Below are 27,144 nucleotides of genomic sequence, written 5' to 3'. Positions count from 1 at the left end.
TTACTATAGTTAAACAAGACATGATCCCCATGTATGGGGACCACAAATTGTAGAGGATTTCGCTGCAGGACTTACCCCTGTTAATGGGCCAAATATTTAGAATTAGTATATAATGTATTGTGTACTTGTAAGTGTAACTTTAAGTACTGATGACGAGGTCGCTGTGCGACTGATACAGGATAACCTAGATGGGCCCTGGTGGCCCTTTGCTATCCTATTATTTATGTTATGTTATGTTATGTTATGGAGGAAAGATAAGTTACAAAGCTGCAGCATATCTTGCACTTCCTGTTCGTCTGCCATCTTTATTGTTGTCATCTGTCAGCTGGTGACTGGTCACGTGATCGAAGGTCTAGCAGGCCCGTTTTCCATTGTCCCAGGTTTTGCTTAAGCCTGCCTTAAGGCGAGGTCTAGCCGTAGGGGCATTAAAAAATGCAGCTTTATTGTACACACAAGCGAGCGGAGATGAGTCGAGCGGTGTGTATGTCCCGGAGTTTCGGTGCTGACTGGGGAGTCCTCGGCTGAACATCCGGCCCGTGTAACCTCACACCGTCCAGCTGGGGTCAGGTCACTGCACCTGGCCCAGCTTAGGTAGGTCCACACCTGGGCCGGATTAGCGTGGTGGTAGTAGTAGTGGTAGCAGTAGCAGTAGTAGCAGTAGTAGTAGTAGCAGTAGTAGTTGTACTAGTAGTAGTAGTAGTAGTAGTAGTGTGGTTCACTATAGTATACTTAAGAATTAGGGGGGATAGGGACCAACCTCCAGCCCAGATCCCCAAAACATCATTATAACCTTTAAAAAACAGTAACCTAAACTAAATCAGTATTTCATTTATATCTAACTTTTTTTCCATTAAACACATAGGGTGCTGTACAGTACATTTTTGGAAATAAAAACACTTGCATGATACAATGGTCTCGCGGTACTTGTCTCTGTTCTTCCAAATTATTGATACTGTTGATCTAGGGACACTCATTTGAAGTGCAACGACACTGTGAACTATACCTGCCTGGAGGCGGTGGCATAGTGGATAAGGTGGTGAGCGTGGGATCGGGCAGACGTCCACTCGTAGGTTCGAATCCCACCACGTACAGCCTTAAAACACTTTGCCATTTGTCGCATGGTTTAAAGTTACCTACATATCACCATGATACCCAGGTTCTAGGTGGTTACACTCAAGATGAGCTTGGGCGGTGATATAGGCCCTAATATGGGTACCACTATAAATAAAATTGCCTGTACCACTAATGGGCGGAAGCTGAACAGCGCTTCCCATACACTCTTCAAGTGTGCCTACAGGCGCTATAGGCCTTACTGTAAAAAAAAAAAAAAAAAAAAGCAAACACTTTCTTATAAGCTCAAGCTTATCTTTGAAAAGCAGGAAGTTGTGCTTCTTAGGGCTGGGGAACGCCGTCTGTGGGTAAGAGTGACGCAGATTAAGCGACACACAGGCTGCAAGGCTGCCACTCTAAATTTTCATTTCTCTCTACCACTCATGCACATTTCCTCCAACTCTCACCTAGCACTCATGCACATTTTCCCCAATTCTCACCTATGCCAATCCCAAAATTCCTTTTTGTACATGCCTATATTATTGTGTGAAAATGAATGTATTTATATTTTATGCAGTTTTATTCTTTTACTACAAAAAAAATAAAAAAAAACTTCCTGGTATCGAAAAATTAACTTTTCTTCAGTATATTATCATGCCAGACTGGACGATGTGCGCGGCAATAAGCGATCGACTCTTGTCCTAATAGAGCACCTCGCCACATTCCACCATACTTCCACATGTTGCATCAGATATATATATATATATATATATATATATATATATATATATATATATATATATATATATATATATATATAATCCTTATTTCATAAACTGTAATGGGTGTCCAGACACATATTTAGTGTTTGAAATAAAAAAAAAACATTCCCCTACATATTGTCAATAAACTCTAGTTTCCCTTGCAAATTGCTATTTTCCCTGTAGGCATCCCCTACCCCCTACATTAGGCTAAAATCACCTACTGTAGGGGATTTCACCTATGAGTGGCAGCTTTGGCACAGAGTAGCGTTGGTTTACACTTCCGCCTGGCGGGCTGGTGGTGGATTTGACCGGGTGGGTGGCTTGCAAGATATGATTGTCGAATTCGCGAGTCAGTCAGTCAGTATATATATATATATATATATATATATATATATATATATATATATATATATATATATATATATATATATATATATATATATATACACACAGGCAAACCCCGCTTAACAAAGGGGGTTACATTCCTAAAATACCCTTCTTTAAGCGAAATTTCGTTAAGCTAATCGATTATAACAAGTTTAACACCTGACTTGAACTTCCATTGAGAGTAAACAAAGCGAGAGTGCATCATAGTACAGTGAAAGGTTTAACAAAAGTAAAAATTATGAAGTTAAACATTTAGACAGTTTAATTTAAGACATTATAATGTACACTAATGTATGTATGTACGTAACTTTATAATGTTGATGATTTTGAATTTATGAAGGGAGGGAGAGTATAACAGGAAAGACACTAACAGGCAACCTGTGGAATGTAAGCAAAGGGCACATCATTGTATCACATTCAAAACTTATCTACCACATTTCCACAAGGCTTTTCATTTTATCTATTGTAGAGTCACGAGTTCAGGTGGTTCTTTTAGCTTGCAAGGAAGATACAGTCTCACCAGCCTTCTTAATAGAGTCTGGTGACTTGAAAATAGTAGAGACAATAGATGGAGTCAAGTTGGTGGCGAGCAATGCTATTAGTTTTCTTGCCTCTCTCGTGTCTGTGAATCCAGCTTCACTTCGAGAATAAGAGACTTCCTGGTCTTGCAGGGCATTTTGGTGGTAAGTTGAGCAAGGGCAGAGAAGCTGCTGCTGACGCTGTTATTGTTTTGAATAGGGTGAGTGAGTGGTGTGTTTGTTGTCCACAAGAGGTGCTGGTGTATTCAAAAGCCTGTTGGCTTGTGTGATACGGCAGGGCTTTCAAACTTGGAAAAAATTACCTGGATAAAACTTCGTTAAAGCGAGTTTGGTGTTCGTTAAACGAGCAGATGGTAGTAAAATTAAACCTTCTTTATAGCGAAATTTCGTTGTGTGAACCTTCGTTAAGGGGGGGTTGCCTGTGTATATATATATATATATATATATATATATATATATATATATATATATATATATATATATATATATATACAGTAAGGTCCCGAGTTACGTCAGAGTTACGTTCCTGAAACATGACGTAAGTCGATTTTGTACGTAACTCGAGTTTTTGTACTTTCAAAGCATATTATTGAGTTTTCAACCAATAATTTTTTATGGTTATTCAGGTAAGTAAAAGGTTATATTGTTATATTGGTATATTATTTACAACTATGTAGGAATATATTGATTAGGGCCACGAATGCGAAGGACTGCAGGTTGCCGAGAGGGGCGGCCTTAGGCCGCCAGGAGGGTGGGCAGGTCGAATGTTGTGACGCCCAGGGCGGACAGCTGGGAGCTTTGTGGAGTGCGGTAGGAGTAGAAGCGTTATATAAGTAAAAGGTTATATTGTTATATTATTTACAAGTATGCAGGAATATGAAACACAAGCTTGTTTTTGTTGTTGATTAGGGCCGCGAACGCGAAGGACTGCATGTTACCAGAGGGATGGACGCCTGAGGCCGCCAGGAGGGTGGGAAGGTCGAATGTTGTGACGCCCAGGGCGGACAGCTGGGAGCGTAGTGCAGTGCGGTGGGAGTAGAAGCGTGGGCAGCGGGGCAGGAAATGCAATAGGAAAGGGCAATAGGGATCAGCAGACAAGCGCAGATGGTGCAAGTGAGCTCCAGAGTTGTTATTGTTGTGATAGGTGCGTGAGCCCTCAAAGTCATCAACCTCCCCGTTGTCATGGTAACGGGCTTCCCATTTTCTTCTTCACTCCCTTACACACAGCTGCTGCCTCCCTTCTCATGTCTTTTAATTATGTCCACTTTTTCTTGTAGCGTAATGGTTTTCCTTTTCTTAGCATCACTGCTATCACTCAGGAGGGTTTTTTTTTTTGCTGCCATTGAGCAAGATACTAAGATAGTCAGCAAACGCAGATGTAGGAACACTCTTGCCAGGGGCGACGGTGTGGTGGAACTGAGGTATGTAGAGTGTTATTGTATTCAAACATGAGGTGGGCGGTGTGGTGGATAACCACTAGTGACGCCTGGCGGTCAACAATAACAATAAACCCCGCGCTTTACAATTTATAAATTTTCAATTTTTTAAATCTTAAATTGCCTTATAGTGGACTGACGTAAGTGCGAGTTTGACGTAACTCGAGACCGACGTAACCCGGGACCTTACTGTATATATATATATATATATATATATATATATATATATATATATATATATATATATATATATATAAATATTTCTGTCACAGACACCTGTTTTTCATACAAAATATAGCAGTTCCACTGCTCCACATACTTTTTCGCCGAGAAACCGCCCGCTTTAGCGCTACGCCTGGCAGCGCGGCGCTCATTGCTGCCACCAGCACACTGCGTGGTCAACCGTCAGTTATTTCTCAGCGCGCAGAGCGAGTAGACCTGCGTTTCCGCCGCTGCTTCCTTTCTTCCTCGCCTTTTTTCGCCTTCTTTTCTCCTCCTGTTTCTATGGAGGAAGATTCTAGTGATGTTCCTGTGTCTTCGGGGCTGTCTGTTCCCGTGCTGGAGGGTGTTTTGGCCAGCCATATGGACGCCCCTGCCGGTCCTTCTGCGGGGTTTACGTCTCCTTCGCCACAGCCCACGAGGCGGATTTGCTCTAGGCCTGACTGTACCAGGGTCTTGGGTAATGTCCTCCACGATCCTCATTTGGTCTGTATCAAGTGCGGGGAGTTCTGCAGCCTAGGTAAGAGGTGTGATGAGTGTTCTGGCTGGAGCAAGGATAAGATTCTTACCGCCTACAAGTATCAATGCGGGTTGAGGCGCAAGAGGGAGGCTAAAGCTAACTTAAAGGGTAAGTCTAAGGGGTCTCTTACCCGGTCTGGTATCAGCAGTGACACGAGCCATATGTCTAGGGATTCTAGCTCTCAGGTCTCCTCTGCTGTTTCTGTTGGAGGTGTTGCCCTTCAGGCAGGTAGTGTAATTTCTCAGGATGAACTCACTGCTGATGATTCAGCTTCTCAGCAGGGGTCTAAGCCTCCAGTCTCTATAGATCTTTCCCTGTTTTTGGAATCCTGGCAGGAGCAACTCCTTGCCTCTGTTGACAGCCTGGTGTCTTCACGGTTGGGAGAGTTACATAACCCTGTGTCTTCCTGGCTACTGACCCACCTCTTTCAGCTCTCCCTCGTCCTCGGACAGAGACCTGATGAAGTTCAGTGTCCTGCCCCCCCAGAGTCCTGACGCAAAAAGGTGTGTGCAGTCACATCAAGTCAGGGGGCCAGGGGGCCGTCCGGGGCTTGAGGTGGCTTCAAGCGTTCTCATCCTCCTAAGGATGACGCTAGAAGGATCAAGAAGTCCCGCCCCACATCAGTGGTGACCGGTGCCCTGGCTCCTTCCCAGGCCCGGTCGGTGGGGGGACAGGGAGAGGGTGGACCAGTGCACTGCTCCTGGCCCCTCCCCCAAGGCCCAGGGTGAGGGCCCAGGCAAGGGTGATGCTCTGCCCCTTCGCCTACCAGGTGGCTTGCCCACGCCCTTTCCACGGGCTGCCACCTATGTCCTTTCGGCCGCTAGGGGCTCAGAGTCAGCCGACCCCCACGTCCTACCAAACCCACTGTCTTACGCCAGAGAGGCGCCAGGACCTCCCTCCCTCGAGGTGTGCGCTTCCCTCTGAGGCTGGCGTCTCCGCTCCTGGAGGCACCCCGGACTGCCCGTCTCCGGGGTAGTGACCTTCTCCTCATGGATAGCACTGATAGACAGGTACTCCATGGTTCCCCCCGGCCTTCTTGTTCGGGGTGGCAGGGCCCGGCCTCCTTGTCTCCAGGACCTGCCCCGTCCCTCCATATCCCTGGGGGCTGGAGGAGGATGAGACCCAGCCCCCATCGGCCTCCATGTACCATCGCATGATGGATTACATCAATTCAGTGTTTGAGGACGCGAGGGGCCAAAGGCTTGAGCAAGAGGGTCCTCTCGCGCCCGGAGCTGGTGCACCTGAGTCACAGGGAGGGCCGATTCTCCTCGCTAGGGCTCAACCCCTCCAGTTCTTCAGGGAGCAAGCCAACAATGCTTACCTGAAGGCCAATGACAGGAAGCCGGCTTCTCTTGGTTATCCTTCAGGCAGGTTTGCCAGGATGTACGCAGTATTGGACCAGGAAGGCTCAGGGAAGGCTATTGCTGTTAACCAGGACTTGCACCATGCCTTGAACTCGGGCTCCCGTGAGCTGAGGGTTATCCATGACCAGCAGGAGGTCGCCAGGATAAAGGGAGTGGTTGCTCGTTCTCTGGACGCACTCAACTACTCTTTTAGGTGCCTAGGTGCCCTTCACCTACTGACGGTACCGCATCTCCCCTCGCACCTGTTGGATTTGGAGGGACAGCTCTTTAAGGCTGTTCGTATGGCCTTGAATGACATCTGCCGTGATTCTACTTATGTCAATGCCAATCTTCGGGCCTGGAGAAGGAAGTCCTACATTGCCCACCTCAGACCCACCTTCTCTCAGGTGGAGAAGGGCATCCTTAGACGGTCCCCCATCTTTTCTCCTCTCCTCTTTGATGAGGCCAAGCTGCAGGAGGCATTCCAGTCTTCCAAGAGTAATGCTGCCATGACTCTCCATGAGACTGCTCTCAGGGCCCTGGCTCGTCCACGTCCGGCCACCGGTACTCCCTTGGTGGAGCGCGGTTCTCATCTTCCTGCCCCCTCAGCCTCGAGGCCTCCGGCTGCTCCTCCCCGGCGAACACAAGTTCGCCCTCGTCCTGGGAATCCTCGGGGTGGATCTTCCGGACCGCTCTCTGCCCGCCCTAGTGGGCAGTCAGGAGGACGGAGGGGTAAGCCCTTTCGGAAATGACAGTCTTTCTCACCATGGGGTGGTGGGGGGCTGTCTGGCCCTTTGCTGGGAAGGTTGGCTCAAGATCGGGGCAGAGGAATGGGTCCTCAGCGTTCTGCGGGAAGGCTACCAGATCCCCTTCTCTTCCCCTCCACCCCTGACCACTCTCTTCGAGGATCGCAGGGGTTATGCCCCAGTGTCACCCAAGGGTCTTGCCCTTGAGATGGAGCTCCAGCGTCTGGACAAAAGGGGCTATAGAGGAAGCGCCTCCCTCCCCAGGTTTCTAGAGCTATGTGTTTGTCGTTCCAAAGGCCACAGGCGGGTTCCGCCCCCGTCATCGACCTCTCCCTCCTCAACAAGTACGTCGTCACCACCAAATTCAGGATGGAGACTGTCCGGACGGTAATGTCGGCCATCCGACAGGACAACTGGATGGTGTCACTGGACCTTCAGGACGCATATCTTCAGGTGCCCATTCATCCCCACAGCTGTCAGTTCCTGCGCTTTATGTGGGAGGGGTACCACTTGCAGTTTCGAGTCCTCTGCTTTGGTCTCTCCACTGCTCTGCAGGTTTTCACTCGTCTGATGGCTCCTGTCTCAGCGGAGTTCTATCGTTGTCCGGGCTTCCGCATCCTTCACTACCTCGACGACTGGTTGGTACTGGCCTCTTCAGCGGTAGAAGCTCGACACGCCACAGCTTGTCTGCTCAGGGTCTGCTCGGACCTGGGCATCCGAGAAAATTGGGAGAAGTCATCCCTGACCCCTGCACAGGAGAAGACCTTCCTCGGGATGGTGATTCTCTCCCCTCTTTTGAGGGTTTTCCCGACCCAGGGGAGGATTCGAGGCCTCCATGATTTACTCCGCTCCTTCCTCAGTTGCCCATCCTCCCCAGCGGAGCACTGGTTGAGACTTCTGGGGCACATGTCTTCCCTCAATCATCTAGTGCCGGGATCCAGGAGGCGGACGCGTCTCCTGCAGATCCAACTGAACCAGCAATGGGACAGGTGGTCGATGCTAGACGACCATCCGGTCAGCTGGGACAGTGCTTCACGTCAGGACCTGGAATGGTGGCTGGAGGACGAGAACTTGGGGCAGGGTCAGCCTCTTCAGGTTGCCATTCCGGACCACCTTCTCTACACGGATGCCTCTACAGTCGGCTGGGGTGCATCGCTCCTCCAGGCTTCTGTGAGTGGCCTGTGGAACATCCAGGAACAGACGCTCCACGTGAACGTTTTAGAACTCCGTGCGATCCGCCTCGGCCTCCAGCACTTCACGGAGGTGGTGAGGGGCTCAGTTGTCGCTGTCTTCTCGGACAACACCACGGCCCTCGCTTACCTGCACAGGGAGAGGGGTACTCACTCTATCCTTCTCAACCTCGAGGCACGCCAGGTCCTCGACTGGGCAGAAGCGCATGCAGTGTCGATCTTGCCCCAGTTTGTGAGGGGCTCAGTCAATGTGGTGGCCGACTGCCTCAGCCGCCGACACCAATCCCTGTCCACAGAGTGGACCTTACATATGGATGTTTGTCACCTGCTGTGGCGGGTCTGGGGCTACCCGACAGTCGACCTGTTCGCCACTCGTCTCAATTACCGGATTCCGAACTTTGTGTCCCCCTTTCAGGATCCGGCGGCCATCGCCACAGACGCCTTCCTCTACAATTGGGACAACCAGGATCTGTACGCCTTTCCACCCTTCCCTCTCATTAGGAGAGTTCTCAACAAGCTCCGGGCTTCCCGGAACACCCGTCTCATCCTCATAGCCCCTTACTGGCCTCAGAAGGAATGGTTTCCAGATCTGTTGGCGGTGTTGGTGGAGCCTCCCCGCCACCTCCCTCTTCGCAAGGATCTATTGAGACAGCCACACATCCACAAGTTCCACATCGGTCTCCCCGGGCTTCAGCTGACAGGGTGGAGACTATCCAGCGCTTTCTGAGGCACAGGGGTTTCTCCTCTAAGGTGGCCCAGTTCTTATCTCATGACAAGAGGCCTTCCTCTGCTTCCAACTATCAGCACAAGTGGAAGGTGTACGGGAAGTGGTGCAAAGATCACGGCCACACTGTCTCCAATCCCACGGTCCAAAAGGTCGCAGATTTTCTTGTTCACCTGCGCCAGGATTGCAATCTCTCTACCTCTGCCATTAACCCCGTCCTTACCGCAGCCACCCCCCGATATAAACAAAGCGTTCTCCTCCTATACCGCAGGCCCCTGCCCGTGTGCGCACGTGCCTCACGGCCAGATCTACACATTATATTTCTTTCTAACTCAGTGTTATGTACTTTTTTCTAAACATATTTTTGTCATTTTATTAATAAAAGAAAACGTAAATATAATCATAAATTGTGCACTAATCATAAATTCAGCACCACACACTCTGCACCTGGTGAAGGTGGCCCTGAGGCAGTCATAACTAGGCTGCTCCCCCTCACTTGCCGAGAGGGTTTCAACACTGCTGTCACTATCACTCTCTCCTATTTCTTTTTCAGGATCATAGTCTGAATCATATTCATCTGGAGAGTCTTCCAGCATATCCTCACTATGTCTCATAATTATGATAATCCTCATCGCTGCTACACGAAGCAGACGCCATTATCTCTAACTAGAGGCAATAGAACAGTTTCACCACGGCCGATACTAGAGAACTGATGTTCTCGGGGGGACTGTGGAAATAATATATGTCAAAGAATAGTGATTGGCTTTATAGTTTATGCATGAAAAATTAACTCCGATATTGATTGGCTAGTGGGGAGGGGGTTTGTTACGCTGGGGTGGCTAAAAATAACGCCTCCAGTGTTTGTTTATAGTGAACCATGTGGAGCATGAAAAAGGCAAAATCCGCACTCAGGCCACGGTTATACACGGAAATGTATTGGTGTGTGTGTACACGGCGGCATCTTGCGGTACCACGAGGTTGCTTTTGCACGTGGTACGCACATACCACAAAACAGTCTTGCGGTAAGGAAGGGGTTAAGGGTTATAAGGCCATGCTGAATGGAGTCTTTGCAATCAGGGGCGTGGACCTCAACAATGACCGGGTGTTGAGTGCTATTGTCAAGGCGTGCTCTTCTCAACCCCGCAGACCTACTAGGAATCTTAGTCCTTCCTGGAACTTGGATGTAGTTCTTCGCTACCTGTCCAAGGCCCCCTTCGAGCCCCTTCGGCTCTCGTCCTCCAGGGACCTGACCAGAAAAACTCTTTTTCTCCTGGCATTAGCTACAGTGCAGAGAATAGGGGAGATCCAGGCCCTCTCCTCCCGGACTAGCTGGCAAGGACAGGATCTTATGGTCTGCTATCTCCCTGAGTTCATTGCTAAGACGGATACGGGAGTTCACAGCACGCCCCGGGAATTCCATATTAAGAGCCTTACTTCCATTCTCGGTTCCATGGATGAGGAGCGCTTTTTGTGCCCTATTCGGGCTCTCTGCCACTACTTACAACGGACTGCTTCAGAGACAAGGCCCAGGAATCTGTTTGTTGCAGTTAAACGCCCTTCTCGACCTATGTCGAAAGCGGCCATCTCATACTTTCTCAGGGATACCATCAAGTCTGCCCATGAGGCTATTTCTGACTCTGTCTGCCTCGAGGTCAATGCCCGTGCCCATGACATCCGTGGCATTGCTGCCTCCATGCTCCTCTGGGAAAACTGCTCGGTTCCGACCATCCTGAAGGCAGCACGCTGGAGGACTCACTCGGTCTTTGCCGACCATTATCTCCGCGATATAGTGCGGAAGGAAGGCGACGTTTTTTCCCTGGGTCCAGTTGTTGCAGCCGGTCACATTGTGGGCTGACAACTACCACAAGGTCCTCCTTGCTCTGGGGTAACGCTTCGGCTCCCTCAGGTGAACACTCCAGTGCTCACTTACACTGCTCGTCTTAGTTGATTGGGTCAGTAGCCGGGGTTCTCTCCTCTGTGTCAGGGTATTGAGCATGCTCCTGGAACACTCATCCCCTGACCCCTAAGGCCTGCTCCCTTTTAGACACACGGGTTAGGAGGACCTCCCAAACCCTTAGCCGAGCCCGCTGGCACCCCTATGCTGCCCGGCCTCAGCCAAGAGGTTAGTGTCTACATATGGACAGTTTGTTTTCACCCTCTACGCCTGGCACTTTCTTCTGACTCCCGCCTCCTTCAATGTTGGAGTCTGCTATATTTTGTATGAAAAACAGGTGTCTGTGACAGAAATCTAATTTTTAATACTAAAATTAATTTCTTCACTTACCTGTTTTTCATACAAAACTTCACTGCCCTCCCTTCCTCCCCCAGTCAGGTTTTCTCCCTTGAAAAATAACTGACGGTTGACCACGCAGTGTGCTGGCGGCAGCAATGAGCGCCACGCTGCCAGGCGTAGCGCTAAAGCGGGCGGTTTCTCGGCGAAAAGGTATGTGGAGCAGTGGGACTGCTATATTTTGTATGAAAAACAGGTAAGTAAAGAAATTAATTTTAGTATTAAAATATATATATATATATATATATATATATATATATATATATATATATATATATATATATATATATATATATATATATATATATATACACACACAGTCCCTGGACAAATTATTAGACGCACCTGCTAATTAGAATCAGACATGCCTAAAACTTACAGATTAAAGTAATATGAATACTTAAGGCTAGTAAAAATGCTTATCTGATAATAGTAGATCTTTATTTCTACATTATTGACCAATATATCATCACTCAAGGACAAAAGGCATATACAGTAAGTCCTCGTTTTACACTAGTTTAGTATACAATACATTCGCAGATACGATAATTGACAATTACTACCATTTTTTCAATTTACGATAAAAAAAATCATACTTACGATATTTGAAAGTCTGTGATTGTGGCGCTGCACTGCAACCAAGTCGGACCAACAACAAACCAGTCACTTTCGCGCCACCACGACGAATAACAGTGAGACTGTGCTCGGTGATTTACTTAAATTATTCTTTGCATTTAAGACCAATTCCTGTCCAAAATGTCACCGAAACGTAATTTGGATCTTGGTGAAGAAGTGGGTAAGGGTGAATGAGCCAGGAAAAGTTTAATGTTGGAAACAAAGCTTGATATAGTCAAGAGAAAAGAACTTGGGGAAGGCTTGTCAGCTAAAAGCCGTTCCCTGAATTTACCACAGTTTTGAGGAATGCTTCAAGTGTTAAGGAGGCAGCAGCTAATGCTTCAAGCCTGCAGGTAAAATTGCTGACAAAACATCTGGAACCCATTATGGATTGGTTGAAGGGTTTACTTAAAATTTGGATAGACAGCCAAACACGCCAGCATGCCCCACTCTCGTTGAGCCTCATTTCAGAAAAGGCCCTGTCTATTATTGAAACCTTGAAGGTTAAGATGGATGTTTGTTTACTTTTTTCGATCGACTTTCATACTGAGCTGGAACGTATTCCTATCTAATACATGTTAAAACGGGTTCGGTTTACACTAATTTTGGTTTACAATAGCTTTTTGAGGAACGCATTTCTAGTGTAAAACAAGAACTTACTGTTGTCAATATTTTGTCATACCTCCTTTTGCAGTTATTAACGCTTCGATACGACTTGGCATTCTATCAATACATGACTGAACTGCCTCCTAGATCTGTGGATGATGATTCCAGACATGAATTATCTTCTCAATCAGTTGATGTTTCGTTGTAATGATATCCTTTGCCACTTCTCTCTTTATCATCTCCCATACATTTTCTACAGGATTCATATCTGGTGAATTTCCTGGCCAGGGAAGTAGAAGAACATTCTCTTGCTGTAAAAAGGCTTTTATTGATCGAGCGGTATGGCAGGGAGCCCCATCTTGCATAAAAACAAAGGGTTCTCCATTTGTAAATCAATCTCTTAGTTAGGGAAGTAGCCTCTTCTGCAAAATTTCTTTGTATTGATCTTGTTGCATTTTCCCATAACCACGTACAGACAGCCAGTGCTCTTCCCACTTATAACAGACCAAGTCATAACTTTGGTAGGATGTTTCAAAGTCGGTATAATACAGTCAGGATGGTATTTCTCACCAGGGCGCCTCCGTACGAACTGGGGTTTCTTCGCCATCATATCAAAGGAGCTCTCGTCACTGAAGCACACCTGAAATGCAGAAGGAAAACTCTTGATTAGTTTACCATTTCACCATTACCTGAGAATGTAAAACAGATAAAAGAGTGGAAAATAGGAAGCTACTCACCGATCTCCAAAAATCTAAGTCCTTGTCCTTGAAGTCTTTGGCCCACTTCAGGCGTTTTTCTTGCTCGGCTTTAGTCAATTTTGGCTTCCGAGAGGGTTTACATGCACTGAAGTCCATATCGGATAGTTGTCAGCGTACTGTTCATTCACATACACTGATGCCACTGCTTTCAAGTCTGGATTTTATCTCTTTCGTAGTGGCAAACAGATCTTCAAGGCAAATCTTCTTCAAGCAATGCTTTGCTCGTGTTGTAAATATGCAGTCGTGCTCTCTTACATTATTTCAAGATCAAATGATAGATAGTCCTGAAAATGCGCTCCTTGCATTGAGAAACAGTATGGAAATGATTATTAGTAAGCTTTAGTCATGTGAAACCATAATTAATGAACGTTTTCTACTCGTAACATGCAAAATACAAAGAAAACCAAGGTGCGTCTAATAATTTGTCCAGGGACTGTATATATATATATATATATATATATATATATATATATATATATATATATATATATATATATACACAGTAATACTCCGCGTAACGGACTTTCGTTTAACGAATTTCCGGTTTAACCCGTCCGCTGCGGACGACGACACGGTGTCGTCGGTAAAAAAATTCCGAAGACTGCGGACGACGCACGTTATGCGTCGGCAAATACAAATATTCGTAGAATATTCCCAATGCGTTACCGAGCTCTCAAATTTTGACAGAGTCATCCCTGAAGACTGCCCGTGCTTTGTTTATGTCCATGACCTTGGACGAGGCTTATTTCATGTCAGTCATTTACAGTAATTCACAACACAATACTCCTTTGTTTCACAACACACAAGACTCATTTCACTCATCTATTTCACAGCACTCATGTCACTCATCTGTGACAACACATCACTTATCTACCTCACTATATACGCTATCGCTCATACTATTCTGAGAGAGAGAGAGAGAGAGAGAGAGAGAGAGAGAGAGAGAGAGAGAGAGAGAGAGAGAGAGAGAGTATTACTGTTATGTGGTCATTTATCTTATTGTTTTCCATTACTTTTGCATTCGCATATAATCATTACGAACATGCCTTGACAACTTGAGGTACAAAAACATTATATACATGCAGTAGACAAAGTAAAACATAAAGGGTGACCAATACGGCAACATCATCAGTTAGTATTTACCGCTCACCAGTGGGCATAGAAAATGCCTGGCTCAGACACGTTTTGGCTTATAGCGCAAAACTTTACATATTCAACAGGTACTTATAACCCATTTTTCTTTGGTTTTGGACCACAAGGATTCCATTTCCGCGTTAAAAAAAAAAAAAAAAATTGCTAAAACCTGCCGCACTGGCGGTCTATGATTTGAAAAATAGTGCCGGAGTGGACGGGTTAACGTACTATATAAAGTTAGACCAATAAGTCCACATAACGTACAACCACATCCGTTTTAGCAAATTTTCTGGGTTTGAATTTGCCGGGTGAGGGACTGAACGCGGTAGCTTCGCTGTGATTGGCTGGCTCCCCGCCTCTGTCTCTAGCGCTCCTGGAGCTGGATCCAAGATTCTTTAATAACGTCAGAGCAGCCACTTGCAGCGAAATGGCATCCATGAACACTTGGAGGGACGGTGACAAGGTTGTTCTGAGGTTGCTCTGAGGTTGCTGGGAACACCACCTCTCCAGATGGTGTTACTGTCTTATATATGCATTTATGTTCACAAAACAACATTTCTATTAGCTTTTTACAAACCTTGCCCCTTGTTTTGCTATGCATAAAGTGAAATCTTATATGGAATACCAAAAGATAAAGCAGAGATGAGATAAGCTACAGACGAAGCGGGAGACTCGCGGCCACTCAGCCGCTTCTTCTTCTTCTTGTGACCCTTTTGCTTGGTGTTACTTTCATCATGATGTTTATGTTTTCACTCCTCTATTGCCTGCTATAATGGATATCATATCTTAGTATTCATATACGGTCATGCCACGAGGATATCCTTGACTCTGTGGCACTGAGTGATAGTCAATTACTAATGAAATACCGCGGTATTTCATTAATAATTCACTATCACTCAGTGCCACGGAGTTGAGGTTATTCTTATGGCATGGCCGTATATGAAAACTATAATATGATGTCCATTATAGCAGGCAATAGAGGAGTGGAAACAAATATCATGGGGAAAGGCAACACGCAGGATAATAGGGTCACAAGAAGAAGAAACGGCCGAGTCGCCGCGAGTCTCCCATTTTGTCTGTGGCTCATCTCATCTCTGCTTTATTTTTTTGGTATTCCATGTAAGATTTCACTTTATGCATTACAAAACAATCCTTTCTTGGAGACAGGGTTTGTAAAAAGCTAATAGAAATGTTGTTTTGTGAACATAAATGCGAGAATGTGAGAGAATTTGTACATAGCTCCTGTAACTTCCAATGATTCATATGACATCATAAAAGTAGTGATACACCGGTGGCCGAACATGCTGCCAAACGTGTAAATATATATATATATATATATATATATATATATATATATATATATATATATATATATATATTTTTTTTTTTTTTTAACCCATGTGGTATGTTGGGGACCAGCCCAGAACGCATCCCCTATTTCCATTATAACCTATGGGAAAATTACGTCCGCTTAACGAATTTTCGCTCTACGAACAGCTTTGACACCTATCCTGTTCGTTAAGCGGAGTATTACTGTAATATATATATATATATATATATATATATATATATATATATATATATATATATATATATATATATATATATATATATATATATATATATATATATATATATATATATATATATATATGTGTATATATATATATATATATATATATATATATATATATATATATATATATATATATATATATATATATATATATATATATATATATATATATATATATATATATATATATATATATATATATATATATATATATATATATATATATATATATATATATATATATATATATATATACAAGCAACCCCGCTTAGCGAAGGTTCACACAACCTCGACTTCGTGGCTGTGAGTGATAGTGAATTACTAATAAAATACCGTTGTATTTCATTAGTAATTCACTATCACTCATTGCCATGGAGTCGAGGTTATCCTCATGGCATGAGCGTATATGAATACTAAGATATGATATCCATTAAACGGTATTTCATTAGTAATTCACTATCACTCATTGCCACGGAGTCGAGGTTATCCTCATGGCATGAGCGTATATGAATACTATGATATGATATCCATTATAGCAGGCAATAGAGGAGTGGAAACAAATGTAATATCGTGATGAAAGAAAACACGCCAAGCTAAAAAGGTCACAAGAAGAAGAAGTGGCCAAGTCGCCGTAGTCTCCGCCGTCTGTGGCCAATCTCATCATCTGTGCTCTATTTTTTGGTATTCCATGTAAGATTTCACTTTATGCATTACAAAACAATCCTTTCTTGGGGGCAAGGTTTGTAAAAAGCTAATAGAAATGTTTTGTGAACATATATGCATATATAAGACAGTAACACAGGACCAGGTATGACCGAGGTATGACAGTATATATGTCCATACTGATCTTGTCCCAGATACCAGAGACTCCTAATTCCCCCACCAGCTACTTCATTGGCACAGGATTGATTGTCCTTGTTATCGTGCACCAGACAAGATCATGTTGCTCTTTCTAAACACTAAATACAGTGGTACCTTGAAATATGAGTTTGATTCATTCTGTAATGGAGTTCATATCTCAAAAAGTTCGTATCTGAAAACAGTGGAAATGCCATTAATCCATTCCAGCCTCTCCAAAAAGAGAACCTTTTTTTTTTTTTTTACATGTTTTCAGGTAGGAAAAAAGGTATTTATAAATAATGATTATTGCACAGAAACATAATAAAACATAACGAAGGATAATATATATAGATACTGTATTCTTAAAAAGTATTTTTATCTCAGAGGGTCCATTCTACAGGATGTTACCCTACCATATTCCCAACCTTCACTTAGGATCAGCTGGAATGTACAAATATAGCCACCCACAGAAGACGCTTTAATGATCACAGAAGAGCTCGTAAACATTATTCATTGAGTAAATGAAGTTTTAAGTAGGAGAGAGAGAGAGAGAGAGAGAGATGCCGCACCGCTGTAGCCGGCATAGAGGTCTCTTTACATTTTTCCCCCCTCCCCCTCCATGATAAGTATCGATGGAGGAGGTAGGTAGTGATAGGAGAAATTTGTTTTGTCATTTAATTTATGTACACATGCATACTTTATCAATGCATGAAGATATATAAGATATAGGTAACTCTCGATTTACGCGATAAATGCGTTCCAAGAGGCATCGTGTATATAAAAATTCGCGTAAAACAAACATGTAACTCTCATAAGAAACAAAAGATAATAGGGGGGATGCGGGATGTGGTCCAAAAATATTCGTGCTAAATACTCTATTTACTTGGCTAAATCAACATGTTTATTATTTACCATTCTAAATGCTAGAAGTGTATTTAAAGCCAAGGGAAAACCAAGAAATAATGAGAAAGCAAAAAATAATAAGAGAAAACAACAAAGAGAATACGTAAACAAAACACACTGCGTTACTGCCTTCACCACTCAACACAGTCAGTCATCATCTTCCTCTGAGTTTTATCACTTTATAAAAAAGCAAGAAATAATAAGAGAAAGCAAAAACTAATAAGAGAAAATAGCAAAACAAAGAATACATAAACAAAACACTCACTCCGTAACTGCCTTCACCACTCACACAGTCACCGTCTTCCTCTGAGCTTTACCACTTCATCAAAAATCCACTTATCACACAAATAACCCCACATGCAGAAGAAGATGAAGGACGTTTTGGGGCCATCTTGGTGAATTATAGGCAGATTGAAGAGATTCCGTCCGTATTCAGTGCTGGCAGACTGCACATGAGGCATGAGAAGAGCGGGAGCTGGATCCAAGATTCTTTAATAACGTCAGAGCAACCTCCTACCGCGAAATGGTGTCCATAAACGCTTGGAAGGACGGTAACGAGATTGCTATGAGGTTGCTCTCAGGTTGCTGGTAACATCACTTCTTCAGGTGTTACTGTCTCATATATGCATTTATGTTCACAAAACAACATTTCTATAAGCTTTTTACAAACCTTGCCCCCAAGAAAAGATTGTTTTCTAATGCATAAAGTGAAATCTTACATGGAATACCAAAAAATAAAGCAGAGATGAGATCGGCCACAGACGAAGCGGAGACTTGCGGCGACTCGGCCGCTTCTTCTTCTTCCTCTTGTGACCCTTTTAGCTTACGTGTTGTCTTTCATGATATTTATGTTTCCATTCCTCTATTGCGTACTATAATGGGTATCATATCTTAGTATTCATATACGCTCATGCCATGAGGATAACCTCGACTACATGGCAGTGAGTGATAGTGAATTACTAGTGAAATACCGCGGTATTTCATTAGTAATTCACTATCACTCAGTGCCACAGAGTCGAAGTTATCCTCATGGTATGAGCGTATATGAATACTAAGATATGATATCCATTACAGCAAGCAATAGAGGAGTGGAAACATAAATATCGTGAAAGACAACACATAAGCTAAAAGGGTCTGTGGGCGATCTCATCTCTACTTTATTTTTTGGTATTCCATGTAAGATTTCACTTTATGCATTACAAAACAATCCTCTCTTAGGGGCAAGGTTTGTAAAAAGCTAATAGAAATGTTTTGTGAACATAAATGCATAAATAAGACGGTAACACCACCTGGAGAGGTGGTGTCACCAGCAACTTGAGATCAACCTCGTTACCGTCCCTCCAAGCGTTCATGAATGCCATTTCGCGGCAGAAGGTTGCTCTGACGTTTTAAAGTTTCTTGGATCCAGCTCCTGGCAGCCAATGAGCACTTTTAGGCGGGCTACCAACCTCCACCCCCCAACAGCAACGAATCTTTGTGGATGCTATTTCATGAAGGTTGGTATGTGAGCAGGAGGTTGCTTTGGAGGTTGTCTGTACGAACATAGACAACAACCTGCTTCTTGGATCCGGCCCCAGAGCTCCCACCTATTGGCCAGCTGCGGAACTCTCTGGTGTGCAGTTTGAAATTGCGTCTGGCGCTCAGTTTGAAAATGTAGTTGGTCCAAATCGCGTTTAAGCAAACCGATCGCTCAAATTAAATTAATTATAATACTTTTTCGGTCGCGTTATAACAAAGACGAATAAATCAATCGCGCGTAAATCGAGTTATCCGTAACAGCAAAAGTTTATTTAGTGTTCTTACCTTGGAGACATATATTTGCAGCTAATGGTGGTAAATAGTAGAGGAGGAAGAGGGAGAGAAGAAGGGATGCAGGCACCATTCACATGTAAACATTAAACATAAATTAAAATTGCACTTTCTTTAGACAAAAAAAAAAGTCAGTAAATAGTGTGAAAACGATATAAAAACAATCGCAGTGCAAGTGAACCACGAAAACATGTAGATACTAGCTCAGCAGAGGATGGACAGATGCAGTGATTCATTGATCTGCGGCAATATCCCAAGCGTGACTTGTATCTCAAAATAAAAAAGATTACCAAATCATAGCTCACACCTCAAAAAACTTGTGCATCTCTGGCAGCTCATATCTCAAGGTACCACTGTACCTATATGTTTGTCAGGGTCAGGATCCTTAACCTCAGTAACATCTACTAAATATGTTCCCACTTTTAATGTGACAGGCTTCTTTGATCTGTTAGCTATAGGCTAGAGTATATGTTGGTCAGCATCGACTCTTACACAATGGATAATAAACTTGTCTAACTGTTGGATATGGCTTTACCAATATGGTTGTTCTTGGGTTTTCTTTAATTTTATTCTTAGTTAATCCATTGTGTCCTGGTGGCATAATTATTGTGCTGCTAACTAACTTTCAAAGCATGACTTGTAGTTATTGGTGCAGTTTTGGTTGGCTTAATTTTCCTTGTTGACTTAATTTTACATGGTGGTGTAGGTCTTATTGGGTACATGGCGCCTCCCCATACTACTGTTTGACTGTTAACATCTCATTTCCATGATGCTTTATTTAATACCTCTACTCCTATTTGTATCAAAATAGTTACCAGTTACTACTGGTACCCATTGTTCCATATCCATTTCATGACCGATGGGAATCGTTACTTGTACTCGTATTGCACCTAACAAATGCAAGGAACTATCTGTTACTCCAGCTAGGTAAGGTAAAGTTTGCCTTTGATTGATGTTAAGATCAAGATGAGACATAGTGGATCTTTTAATCAGGGTTACTTCACTACCTGTGTCTATAATGGCTAATAACATTTTAATATTTTCTGCTAACATGATGGTGGGAAACATTATTTAGCCTTTTCTGTCAGACTCTCCATCCTGGACAACACGGATGTCCTCTCCTACAATTCTGTCTATTACAATCATAGCATGCACCATACCTGGGCTTACTACAATATTCCTGGGTGTTATAGCTGTCTGTACTACAAAAATTACACCAAGCTGCTGTAACTTTAAAGTTAACTCTTGAACATGTATTCTTAAATCCCCTAGACCTTCATTTTTAGGCCTTTCTTTAACAGTATTGACAGCCTGCTGTTAATGTAACCTTACCACACATTCACTTTCTAATATATCTATCATTTTTCTTAATGGTATGGCTTGTTCTAAGAAACTACTCAGCTTGGCATGGGTCTCTGTTGGAATTCCCCATAATAGTTTCTTCATGAGCAACTGATCCCTGTTTGGCAAATCTTCGGTATCAAATTTAGTTTCTAAGATGGAATATTGGCAAATAAACTCATTAACAAAGGCCTGTGGGCTGTCTACCCAGTCATACTTCATATCATATATGTACTACCAAGCTCTATCAAAACTAACATCTGTTGTAAATTCTTTCCTTAAACTTCTTTTTAAGTCTTTCCAGATATAGATGGATTTATTTGAAATGAGTCCCTATCATCTTATACCTAATTCTACACTCACTCTTAATTGGTCACCTCCATTCTTTCTGCACTTGAGGTGGAACATGATTCAACTTGTGCAAAAAATGAATTTAGCCTACTAGTTGACTCTAAGCCATGTAAATGCTTCAGTTCTAAAACAGGTATGTCTTCTAGCCTTAGTGATTCACTTGTGGTTTAGCCAAAATTTTTCCTAACAGTTGCTAATTAAACATAACTTTTAGAACTACAATTAATTTCTTAACTTATCTGTTTTTCATACAAAAAACTAGCAGTTCCACTGTTTTTCTAAATTCTTTGTGCTATGATTAAAAGATCTGCTACACCTGGCAGCATGGTGCTCTGGCACTGCTGTGCGCTGCCTCAGTTAATTCTCGTGTTAAGAATCAGACTGAGGGGAGGAAGGCAGGGCACTTGATTTTGTGTGAAAAACAGAAAGTGAAGAAATTAATTTTAGATCTAGAAATTACATTTCTATCACAGAGATCTGATTTGCATACAAAAAATTAGCAGACACAACATTGAGGGAGGTGTGAGTCAAAATGATATGCCAGGCATAGAGGATGAAATGACTGTCCATTGTGGAGACACTAACCTTTGATTCAGGTGGAGTAGAGAGGGTGCTGGAAAATGCAGCTGGAAACATGGGAGTCTCTGTGACCCTTGTGTCTCAAAAACTAGGGAGAACCCAAGGCGACCAACCATTTTTGAGTGTCCTAAGGGTGCTTTCAGAGCCCAATCCTAGAGGATGAGCCTGAGCCTGAGAAAGGTGCTCAGACTCAATTACTGACCCCTTATCCCAGCCTAAAGGAGGCAGGCTGATACTTGAATGACCTCATGAAAGGCAGCCTGGGTGGCTTTCCTGTCAGACATGGACCATGGGTAGTCATCATACTACGTGGCCAGCCACAACAACTGGGCCCAAGATGAAGATATCTCCCTCCTGTCTCACTATGTTATGAAAGTAATGGTCAGTAAAGACTGAATGTGTCCTCCATTGGGCTGCTCTCAGGATGGAGGGGACAGAACAATTCTTCCACATTTTTTTTTTTCATGTAAGAGGGAGAGCTGCCAAAGGCAAAATGAATTGTCAGAAAAAAAGGCCCACTGGAATTGCAGTCTCCATAAAAGATTCAAAAGAATTACTAAAGTACATGAGACTTACCATAGGTCAGTTGAAATATCCTTCAAATTTTATGAAGCAAATCACTTCTGCTGAAGGGGACCATTCACATGAGATACGCTGCACGTCTCCACACCGACAGACTTTGAAGGGTACAACCACCTACATGAGAAACTGAACATGTAATGTATTAATAGTAATAAAAACCCCATTGGCTTTGTGTGAGGGGAGGAGCGGAGGGCATGTGAATGCGCCCCTTCAGCAGAAGTGATTTGCTTCATAAAACTTGAAGCACATTCCAACTGACCTATGGTAAGTCTCATGTACTTTTAGTAATTTCATATTAGCAAATCACTATTTTGCTGAAGCACTGCATTCCCATAAGATTTTAAAGACATGTGGGTGACCTTGATAGGTTCTTAGGCATTTGTGCATCTTACACCTGTTCAAAATCCATCGTGAACATACAACCCTCTCTGTGTATAAAATGATAGCCACTCAGGAAGTATATTATCTTTGTAAATGGATGCCCAAGTTAGTCCAGCACTGCATCTTGGAATGGGTCCCCCTCCTGGATTATTTTTGTGTTGTAGTGTTTGGCAAAAGTAGATTCCCTTGACCATCCAGCTTTAAAGAAGATGTGGCATCATGCAGGGATGCCACAGAACACCTGACTTCTGATCTCTTTAAGATTTCTAATTGGAGCAGAGAAAAGCTAGTAGTTTCAATGCCTCGAAAACTCAATTCCTCCATCTATCAACTCAACACAACCTTCCAGAAAGCTATCCCCTCTTTTTCAATAATACTCAACTGTCTCCCTTTTCTATACATTGAATATCCTTGGTCTGTCCTTTACTCATAATCTTAACTGGAAACTTCACATCTCATCTCTTGTTAAAACAGCTTCTATGAACATGGGAGTTCTGTGGTGTCTCCTTCAGTTTTTCTCACCTCTCCAACTGCTTACTCTGTACAAGGGCTATATCTGCCCCTGTATGGAGTACTCTTTGCATGTTTGGGGAGTTCTACTCACACAGTTTTATTAGATAGGGTGGAATCAAAAGCTTTTTGTCTCATCAGCTCCCTTCCTCTGACTGACTGTTTTCAGTCTCTTTTTCACCTCCGAAATGTTACATATCTTGCTATCTTTTATTGCTACTTTCATGCTAACTGCTATATTGATCTTGCTAACTGCATGCCTCCCTTTCTTCTGCACAAGGCTTTCTTCTTCCTCTCATCCCTATTCTGTCCAACTCTTAAACATAAAAGTTAACCAGTACTCTCAATCATTCATACCTTTCACTGGTATACTCTGGAACTTCCTACCTGCTTCTGTATTTCCATCTTCCTACGACTTAACTTCTTTTAAGAGAGAGGAATCAAGACATTTGCTCTCTAATTTTGGCTAACCCTTTTTATCTTTTAAGAAGCAGCACTCAAGTGGGCCTTTTTTTTTTACATTGTGTTGCCCTTGGCTGGCCTTTTCTCTGACATTAAAAAAGAAAAAAATCATAATTTTAAGAAGGGTACGTGTGTTGTTAGGTGCTTGAAGTTTTATTTTTTTATATGTAGAGGAGAGTTGATAAATCAGTTGCATTTTTTATCCTTATAATGAGTGCTTTATTAAAATATGTATGTTTTTGATTGACAGGAAGTAAATACAATGTACAAGTGGAAGTTATGGATGTCAGCATATATGCTGGTGAACTCAACTGTGATGACATTAGACGAAGGTTTGCTGGCAAGGAAATTGGAATTTTGGGTAAGTTGAAAAAAAAATTTCTTTGTAAGCTGTAATGAATCTGTGCCATGCTGGTAGAAGTATGGTTAGAAATTTAATTTGGTAGGAAGAGGGCCAAAATGACTACAGTTAGCATAAGAGATGTAAAATATGCTGCACTTCATTATGTGCACTGATGTATTGTTAAATTCTTAGGTAATGTGAAATTTGTTGTAGTGACATTAGACTCATGACGATGCTCTGTGATGCTGCTTAAAAGAAAGACAAAAAAGGGGAGAGTTTTCTATTTTTTTTTTTTTTTTTTTTTTTTATACTACTTTCTTCTGTCATGGTATTTTTTGTAGGAAGTAAAAATAAATTCAAGTTTTACCTACTATACAATGAGTTTTTTTCAATATTTTACTACCTCTTGCCTGCCATATGACTGGTTATGCTTCATTTTTACAATTGGTGGATATCACACTCATTCACTCCGTATGTGAGTAGCCAGTGTTTCCTGGTCTTCTATAGTGGCGGTGTATTGACTACTGAGAGAGAGGTCACCACTGATCTTGGATACAGAGACATGAAGCATCATATATGTAAATAGTAAATAATGATAGTAAAAATGATAATTATCACAACAGCAAGAATGAAATTATACACACTGTTACAGTGTCCTTTAGTCATGGAGGAGACATTAGGGCAAGTAGTCCTCTAGCCTCAGGAAGGACATATGGACTAGATACTACAATGAGAATGATTACATAAATGGTTTTTATTTATTTTATTTTATTGCTTTATTCTTGTGTTTATTTTACTCATTGGCAATAGGTAATTGTATTTGCAGTAGGCATGGATGTTATTTGCATGACAGGCAGAACACATCGTTGAGGACGAACGTGTATGAGCAGCACACAGAGAGTGCTACAGAAGGACTGGACCCAGGCCTAGACGTATGTACAGGGGGAAGGGGGCCATAGTGTTCTCCTGTCTCCAAATGAAATAAGTGTTAGACTACATATAGCCAAGGAGTAGATAAAGAGAGAGATATGGAACCAAGTAGCGCTGCCAGGCACATGGAGGAACCAAAACATACGCTGGCCGAAAATCAACGCTGTATAGAAACACCTATTGGTTAAGAAAGCTGACTGAAGATACTATGGATAGTGATTTCTTGGGTTTCCGAAATGAATGAGGAAATACGAGGAGACTTGTAAATGTAAAAAGAGAATTAAGATATTTGAAGGAGGTGATGTCCAGTCTCATGGACAAACATGACCGACTGGTATCAGAAAACACAGCCTTGAAATTGAGAATAACTGAATGTCAAAAGGTCAGTGGAATAAACCAAGAATTAAAAGAGGTGATTTTAGAAATAAGGAAGCAAAATGACACTCTAAAAACCACATGCCAGAACTTGCAGGATAAAGTGCAGCAAGGGGTTACAGACAGGATAGAAGGTGGTCTAGGTGAAAACAAATTGAAAGAACTAAGAAATGAATGGAAACAAGAACAAGAGGAAGAAAAAGTCAAATTTTCAAAAGTGGTAAAGAGACAAATTCAGAACACAAAAGTTGCTGTAATCAGGGTTATCAAAGAAAAGGAAAACATGGTGAGGAATGCTGTGGACAAGAAAAAAGCTTCGTGATCTACGGGATGAGAGAAAGGAAAAATCCAAATAAATTCACAAGAGAACGTGAAGAAAGGGAAATGGCCAAACCGTTATCAAAAAGGTACAAGACAGCACACAAGAATTTGACCACGAGGTGGAGGAAGTGGTTAGGCTGGGAAGGTACACTGAAAGGGGTAAGAGACCAATGAAGGTGAAAATGAGATCTCAAGTGGCTGTAGAAGAAATAATGGCTAGAAAAGGGAAGTTAGCCGATAATGTTGATCACAAGGAAATATGGATAAAAAAAGATATGAACTTAGAGGAAAAGGAAAAGGAGAAAGTGCTAAGAAGTAAGGCTAAGGAAAAAAATGAGAAAAAGACAAAGATAGAGAAGAAGAATTTTTACTGGAGGGTTCTAGATATGAGACTAAAGAAATGGTACTTAAGGAAAAAAGAGGAGGTCATGGAGGAGGCAATAAATTAAGAGTGACTTATACTAAAATAGATGATTTGTTATCAAGTATATTGAAAGTTCAGGGCTATTTGAAAGAGAAAAAGCCAGATGTAATGTGTATCGTTGAAACAAAACTGAAGAATGAAATACATGTCAACTTTAAAGAGGAAGGATTTAATACCTGGAGGAGGGACAGGAAGGATAAAGGGGGAGGAGGAGTGCTAATAACACGGTGTAACAAAATTTTGACTTTTTTTTTGTCTTTGGTCAATTAATGTTATTTCCTTTCATCTAAAAAATGAAGAATATAATACTTATTCTTTTTAAACTTTGATTTTTATAAACTGGCCAGGGGTTTTGAAATCCAGACAGATTCTACACTAATTTGGTGAAAAAAATTAAAGAACTTTCTAGATGACTCCAGAACCTTCAAAACTATTCTTTCCAAACGTTTCATGAACTTCTAAAACATTTTTGCAATGTATATGGCAGTATAAATGCAGGGAACGTATGCTCAACAGGTCAGTTCACTTCTAGCCGTTAATGTGTAAAACAAATCGATCGTCATCAGTCATTACTATCTGCATTCATCAAGCATGGCATCTAAAGGTTGTAAGCATCCGGCAGACGCATTTTGCTATGTCTGTGGCGAGTTTATCAAAACTAGAGCTAAAAAGTACTCTCTGGGAAGATCACTGAAAATGCGCAAGGCCTACAATGCATATTTTGGCATGCCTGTCGGGGATCAGGACAAACCTTGGGCACCTCATTTCACCTGCGAACTCTGCAAAAGAACTCTGGAAGGTAAGAAAAACACTAATATGTATACACACACACACACACACACACACACACACACACACACACACACACACACACACACACACACACACACACACACACACACACACACACACACACACACACACACACACACACACACACACACACACACACGGCCCGGTAGCTCAGTGGTTAGAGCGCTGGCTTCATAAGCCAGATGACCGGGGTTCGATTTCCCGGTTGGGTGGAGATATTTGGGTGTGTCTCCTCACGTAGCCCCTGTTCACCTAGCAGTGAGTAGGTACAGGATGTAAATCG

The 27,144-nt window shown here is 42.6% G+C and overlaps 1 protein-coding gene across 8 annotated transcripts in view; it reads left to right on the top strand.

Annotated features, from left to right (window-relative positions):
• Positions 1–27,144, top strand: part of LOC123500960 (inactive hydroxysteroid dehydrogenase-like protein 1) — a 323,618-nt gene that overhangs the window by 123,923 nt on the left and 172,551 nt on the right. For 7 of the 8 annotated variants that reach the window (XR_006673515.1, XR_006673512.1, XR_006673514.1 and 4 more), the window contains one exon: positions 23,906–24,016. The exons of the other annotated variant lie outside the window; for it this stretch is intronic. Coding sequence is in view for 4 of the 7 variants with exons in the window: in XM_045249509.1 (XP_045105444.1) it covers positions 23,906–24,016 (111 nt within the window). In the remaining 3 variants the exon portion in view is untranslated. The remainder of the gene's footprint in view (positions 1–23,905; positions 24,017–27,144) is intronic. 8 annotated transcript variants of the gene reach the window in all.

Source organism: Portunus trituberculatus, unplaced genomic scaffold (genome assembly GCF_017591435.1).
Source record: "Portunus trituberculatus isolate SZX2019 unplaced genomic scaffold, ASM1759143v1 PGA_scaffold_522__18_contigs__length_968829, whole genome shotgun sequence".
Taxonomy (NCBI): Eukaryota; Metazoa; Arthropoda; class Malacostraca; order Decapoda; family Portunidae; genus Portunus; species Portunus trituberculatus.
The sequence above is the reverse complement of the archived record's forward strand: the minus strand, read 5'-3'. Positions and strand labels throughout refer to the sequence as shown.